The 6,661-nt window shown below is 51.9% G+C and overlaps 1 protein-coding gene across 3 annotated transcripts in view; it reads right to left on the bottom strand.

Annotated features, from left to right (window-relative positions):
* Positions 1-810: 810 nt before the first annotated feature.
* Trim11 (tripartite motif containing 11) overlaps positions 811-6,661 on the bottom strand; it is a 12,636-nt gene continuing 6,785 nt past the window's right edge. Inside the window, exons 3-7 of one of the 3 annotated variants that reach the window (XM_023707759.1) lie at positions 5,982-6,209; positions 3,866-3,888; positions 3,675-3,775; positions 3,403-3,435; positions 811-2,598 (exon numbers count right to left, since the gene is read on the bottom strand). In XM_023707759.1, the coding sequence (XP_023563527.1) occupies positions 2,051-2,598; positions 3,403-3,435; positions 3,675-3,775; positions 3,866-3,888; positions 5,982-6,209 (933 nt within the window). In that variant the 3' untranslated portion in view covers positions 811-2,050. Of the gene's footprint in view, positions 2,599-3,402; positions 3,436-3,674; positions 3,776-3,865; positions 3,889-5,981; positions 6,213-6,661 lie in introns of all 3 variants that reach the window. The other 2 variants (XM_023707758.1, XM_004647534.2) reach the window with 2 other exon arrangements.

The raw sequence follows: 6,661 nt of genomic DNA on the forward strand, positions 1-6,661 counted from the left end.
GGTCCAATTCTCCAAAAGTCCCATCTGTGAGCAAATGAATCCCTCTCTCTCTTTTTTTTTTTTTTATTTTTTAAATGAATTTCTTGAGAGTCCAACATTCACTTCCAAATTATTCTTGTTCATCTCTATGTAAAATGCATTTAGTCTGTCGGTAAGAGTTGCCAAAGTCAACAATTTCAGCAGGGCTGAGAAGTCCAAGTCCAGTCTCCCCTGAAACTTGAAACTCTCAGTACATTAAATACTTGACACTGCTAGTGAAAAACTCACAGCTATCAGCACAGGGTTCTCCACTGTTAGTGAATAACTAACCAAGGCTAGTGTAGGATTTACCAATTCTATTGAAGAATGAACTATTGCTAGTGGAGTATATACTACTGCTATCGAGGGACTCACTAGTGCTAGGGGAGGACCCATAACAGCCAGTGTAGCTACTGGGGGACTCGACTGGTAGTGTAGGACCCACTGAAAGCAATGTAGGTTTCACCATTGCTCTTGGGAGACTCAGTTGCTAGTAGATAACAATGCTAGTGAAAGGACTTAGTGCTACTACTGTCGGGCTCACCACTGCTAGTGGGATACCCACCTCAAGTAGTTCGTTGTCATCCACTGACACAGGCTCCCTGGTCAGGTGCGATGTGTTCCTTCCATCTGTACCCTGCCTGGCCACCAGTGTCTGCATATGAGGAACACCTGATGGGAGGTATCAGTGTGTGCTATCCAGGGAGTCATGGCGGTTGCTGAAGTGCTGTCCAGGCTTCTCTCAAGCTATGGCCAGCACTGTGCTCTGCACCATGCTTTCCTTGATCTCACCCAAAGTTGTTTCTACCTGGGTTCCAGGGCCGTGTTTGAGCATTAAGAGCATCAGCATAACCCAGCATAGACTGTTCTCTGTCTCTGACACTGAATAGCCAAGCTGCATGTGGAAAGGAAGCCACACTTCTCAGGGAGAAGTTTCCCCAAAATGGGCTCCCTTGATGCTTATGTGTAAGCAGCTCTCACTGCTGATGGCTGGTTCAAAGTGGTGAAAAGCAGCCATCTACCAATAAAGTTCAGTCCTGGGAAAAATGCAAATGTACTGTGATGCAGGGCAAGTTCTCCTTGAACATAGGAAACACTCACCAGGTAACCTGTAAAGACCTCCTTTAGTAGCTGCAAATGTTCAACACACATGCTGAAGAGCCGGAGGAGCCCACACTGCCTTAGCTCCTGGGTGGGAAGCTAACTAGCCAGGATCCTATACCCTTGCCACCCTCTCCCTAGAGCCTGGCTCTCAGTTCCTGTCACTTATCCATAGCATAAACAGGGCACACAATTGCAGGTAACAACTTTTATTTAGGAAAATGCTATCCTTACAATAAATAAAGTAGAGGGATTAAACCCTCAAATCACACACTCCAGCAGTCACCTGCATCTGTAGGCTCAGGCTCCTTGTAAGGCAGGCCATGAGGTGAGACATACCTGGGAGTCCTTAGAGGAGGGCCGTGGGAGGTACCTGCATAGCCAAACCAGCCCCCAGAGGTCCTCAAAGGCTTCAGAGCTGTGCACAACCCAAGGTCACCACTGCCCCCTCGCACATGTGTTCAGGTAGTCTCTGCCAGTGTCGATCATGGGCATCTGTGCAGTTCTCCCTGGCTACCTCCACCCCAGTTCATCTTCCAGAAGTACTGGGTGCTCTGTCCTCTTCTGCAGTGTCCACTTTCAGGGTAGTGATATCTGCCACCAGCACTCCCATCTATGGAATCAAGCCCTGATCCTCCCTTCTGTGCTCATCAAGGCAGATACATGGGGTAGGTACCTGGCTGCAGGCTGAAGACCCCAGGACAGCACAACTCAGGCAGGTTCTGAACCTCAGAGTTCTGTGCTAGGGTGGGGGGGTTCCACACTTGCCTATAGTCACCCCAAATTCAGTTTTCCCAAGCACATTCAGAGAGGCACTATGTGTTCCTTTCATCTTTCAAAGGATATATTCCATCCTCTCAGGGTCTCAAATGAACAGATCCAAAATACAACAGGGCCAGGAGAAGGAAAGGGACTCCAGAGAAAGTCTGTATCACTGGGTAGCCAGGGTGTCCCCAGACCCGCCCTTCAGCCGGCAAATGGTCAGAGGGGTCGGACTGCTTGACAAAGGTGAGAAGAGAGGCCGCAGTGCACCAGAGAAGGTGGTCTCAGGGAAGATGAAGAGCAGCGAACCGTCTGTCGCACTGTAGAAGGAGAGGTGTCCAGCTTCATAGTCCAGGAAGATGCCTACACGCCGGGGAGGGTCCCGCATCGGGGAGAAGGCACGCTTGGTAGAGGAGTAGTAGCTTCCCAGGAATACCAGGATCCAAAAGCCATTGCCAGCTGACAGTTCACCCCTCTCCTTCCGGTTAGCGTTGTCTCTGCACACGCCGAGGGCCCAGCTGCTGCGCTCCCCAACCTCTACCTCCCAGTAGTGGCGGCCTGAGGTAAAGCGCTCCTGGCCCAGCACACAGGGCCCTGGGTCGAAGCGCTCAGGGCTGTCAGGCAGAGCCTGCCGCAAGTCGCCTCGCTGTACACTCCTCCTGTCCTCAGAGAGCACCAGCTCAGGGTTGGCGGTGTTTGGGTCCAGGGTCACATCACCTGTGGAGAAAGGCCTGAGGTCACTCAGGTGTGGTGGCACTGAAGCCAGCACCTCAGGTCAGGCCCCATCAGCAATAACCTCCCTGCTGGCCTCCACTGCTGCCCCACAAGACCATTTTGCCACTTGCAGCTGCCACTCAGAATGTGCTAGAGGTTGGTTTGATTCTGCCTCAGGACAGGAAATTCGAGTGGTCTGTTGGCTCATCTAAGTTCTGGCCAGGCTTGGTCCTCCTTCAGAAAGAGAGAGTGGCTCTCCCTCTCCCCCCAACCATGTGCCAGGTGACTGGTGGTCAGCGCCTCTGCAGCCTGAACTGGCTCTATGCCTGTAGCCAACAAGTCAAGGCCAGACACCTCTGGCTTGGGAGTAGCACAGCAGGAGCAGACTGGAGGTGGGCTGTGTCCTTGGCTTCTGTTCTCAAAGCAACTCCTTCGGCCACACCTAAGTACATGTGCCTTGGAGCAGGGCTTTTCACTTGAAGACCAGCAGCAGGTGAGAGGTTTGGAAGGTCCACACCCCACACTAACTATGTCTGGAGCACGCAGGGGCTGGAGGTTGAGTTCATCACTAGTGACCAACAATTTAAATAACTGCGCCTATTGAGAACCTCCATGAAAACTGCTGGATGAGGCCCAGGGCATCTCTACCTCCAAGCAAGTGGGCAGAACTCTCCACAAATCATGCCCACATTGCTCCTACCCATTTTTAGAGTCACATTTTATAGTAATAACAGTGTTTTTCTGGGACTCATAAGCTCTACCAAGGTACTGAAGGGGAAGAGGGAGATGCATGGGATCTTGACTTACCGCAGGTGGGACACAAGTGTGGGATCCCTGAGTCTTGCAAATGGAAGAGGGGAATCCAGAGACAATGTCAGAACCAAAAGGAATGGCTGGATGCCCACAGCTGGTGCCCAGGGAGTTGGAGACTGTGTGTGTGAGTAGGGCTCTCCTGGCCACCTGTTGTCCTGACCAGACTGTGGGAGCCAGTGGCCAGACCACAGGACACATCACTGGCTTTATAGGTTCTCCATAGCACCCATCCCAGGTCCCCGTCTACCCAAACCCTCCATTCCCACCTCGAAACCTCTGCAGAGTCTCCACCAGCCCTGGCACCCTGCACACGGTCCTCAGCTCCATGGGTACCACCTCCGGGGGCTGCAGCTTCACATCCTGGACCCTAAAGGGACAGCCTAGCTTCACCTTGGTGACCAAAGCTGCCTCCTCCCAACCTCCACCCACCGGTCCAGGAGGGGACAATGGCTCATACCTTCTCAAGGCATCCTTAATGTCCTGGAAGAGAAAGGAAACACATGCTCAGTACAGATGCTTGTCATACTACTCTCCCCCAGCCCAGGGCGGCAGAAACACACAGGTGGGGTCAGAAACGAGCCTTGGGCATGGGTGCTTCCATATGCTCAGGATGCAGGGCCTCCCCCAGAACCCCAGGGGCACACCCTAGGCATCAGTGGTACTAGTCAAAGGTGTCTCTACCAACTCAGGAACTGGCCCCAGTTTCCCTGTGGGCACAAGGCCTCTGCTTTATGCCTGGATGCTCTTCTTGCACCTCACCATCTAATCCATGATGACCTCTTACTACAGTATCTTAGCTAAGAAGCTTAATCTTATCTTCATGAAGACCCCTGCCCCTCATTTCTAGGTCACTCTCCTGCCTAGGACCTTCCTGCCATTCTGGTACCCTACAAAACAGCGAAGTGACTGTGGCCTGTAACCCCAATTAGTCAGGAAGCTGAGGTAAGAGAGTTGAAAGCTCATTATCAGTTTAGGCAACCTATCAAAAACCCTGTCTCCAAATAAAATCAAAAGGTCTAGTGTTACAGTTTATATGTAGGGGTCTCCTCAGAGCTTCATGTGCTCATAGGTGGGTCTTCTGGGGTAATGTCATAGTTGTGACACTGGACCATGGGTGTGGCACTAAATCCTAGCTGTGACACTGGATTGGTCCACTGAGGGTTTATAGCTGGGTGTGATGTTGGGAGGCGAAGTCTGGTAGGAAGAGGTGGGTTACCATGTGTGGCCTGGAAAGTCTCCCCCTTCTCTCGATGGCTTAATGCTTCCTGCCTGCCATGCTGTGAGCCAGCCTCCGTTGCAATGCCCCTCTGCCATGCTGCCATGCCTTGGAGCAGATGGCTACAGACTGAAATCTTGACAACTGTGAGCCAAAATAAACCTTTGCTTCTTTACGTTGCAGGTGGCAGGTATTGTATCTTGATAACAAGTAGATAGCTAGGGTGCATCTCAGTGAGCAGTCACCTAACAAATGTATGAAGCCCTGGATTTACCATAGCAGTGGTGCAGGGAAAGCACTCTGTCAAATAAAATCCAATTAGTTGGAGGAGAAACAATGAATGGTTTCACTATGAAGAAACGGCAAATGATTAGGTGATACAAGTGCCAACATCCCCAACTCAGTCAATACACTGTATGAACATCTCACGATTCCCATAAATACATACAATTATTATAAAAGATTAAAACCTGCCAGGCGTGGTGGTGCATACCTGTAATCCCTAATATTTGGTAGGCTGGGACAGGAAGATCTCAGTTTTGAGCTCAGCCTGGACAAGTTACTGAGACCCTGTGTCAAAAATGAAAAGGGCTGGGCACATGGCTCAGTGTGAAGGTCCTGGGTTCAATCTCTAGAACCACAAAGCAAAAACAAGCAAAAAACTGAGAAAAAAATTAAAACACAAAACCTTTCATCTTCCCAGGGCTCCTTAGGCTTCTGGACACCTTTACTAACCTGGGACCCCTGTCCCCCATTCCTCTGTTCTATCTAGCCCCACCTGATTCAAAAGACAAGTCACGGTCCCAGGACACCTCTTCCTGGCTTGAGACATCTTCTGGGTCCACAGGCTCCTTGTAGTGGTCACCCCTCAGGAAGGCCATGCCAGAATATATAGCACACCTCCTTCTCAGGACTAACCCTGCACACAGCCTTTCCCACACAGGAGTCAGAGTCACTCAGTCTGAGGTCTACACCACACCAGACACAGACTGAGATTGAGCTTCAGGGTGTCTGTGGGGTGAAACTCAGCTGAGCCCTGGGAAGGCCTGGCGATACCCCTGGACTGCATGGGGCCTCTTGATCCTACATATACCCATTGCAAGATAGGGAGATTGAGGCAGGGAGCCCACAGAAAGGTGAACCAGCCTCACACAGACAGCTATGCTCTCCGGCACCTGGTCGGTTGCCAGGCCACAGGGGAGAGTGCCCCAAGGGTTCTGATTTGGGCACCAAACCAGCTAGCAGAGCTGGAGCCCAATGTGAGGAGATGGGGTAGTAGAGGGTGTGCCTGTGTGCCCTGGGGGCACAGTGTGCTTTGGGTTTTGGGGGACATCCCGTGTGGCCCTTCTCCATTCACCTGCAGCAGCCCCAGTGCAGGCAGCTGGCAGCGTCCTTCTAGTTCAGTGATGAGTGTGGCCAGCTGGGCGCTCTGCTGCCCGAGGCGCACAGCACCCTCTCGTAGCCGGGGCAGCACCTCCTGTTCTTCCTCCTCCAGTCTCTGCAGTAGCCGCTGCTCTTCCTCAACCAGCAGGCGACGCAGACGTTCAAACTCGCCAACCATGTTCTGCCGTTGGCTCTCCACCATCTTCTGTAGGGCCAAAGGGAAAATGTGGCCAAGACCCACCTCCTGGGACTGCTTGCAACCCAAATCCACCACCTAGGGCTGCCCAGCCCCCAAATCCATCATTCTAAGCTGTCTGGACACAAAATCTGCCATTCATGGCTTGCTCCCTGGCCCCAAACCCACCTATTTGGAGTCTCCCAGACCTCAAATCTACCCTTTGGGGCTGCCTGGACACCAAACCCAGGCCTGAGGCTAGCAAGACTCCAAATCAACTACACAGAGCTTCCCAAACCCCAAATCCAGTTTTAGGGTCACATGTATCTTAAACCTGCCACCTGGGCCCAGCAAACCCAAGCTATCATCCTGCACCATAGAGACTCCAAACCTAATACTCAGGGCTGATCAGACCTTGAATCTATCTCCTAGGGCCACGCTGGCTCCACATGGCATGCCGTGGTCCAATACCTCTACCC

The sequence above is a fragment of the Octodon degus genome, unplaced genomic scaffold, assembly GCF_000260255.1.
Source record: "Octodon degus isolate 3935 unplaced genomic scaffold, OctDeg1.0 scaffold00310, whole genome shotgun sequence".
NCBI classification, from domain to species: Eukaryota; Metazoa; Chordata; class Mammalia; order Rodentia; family Octodontidae; genus Octodon; species Octodon degus.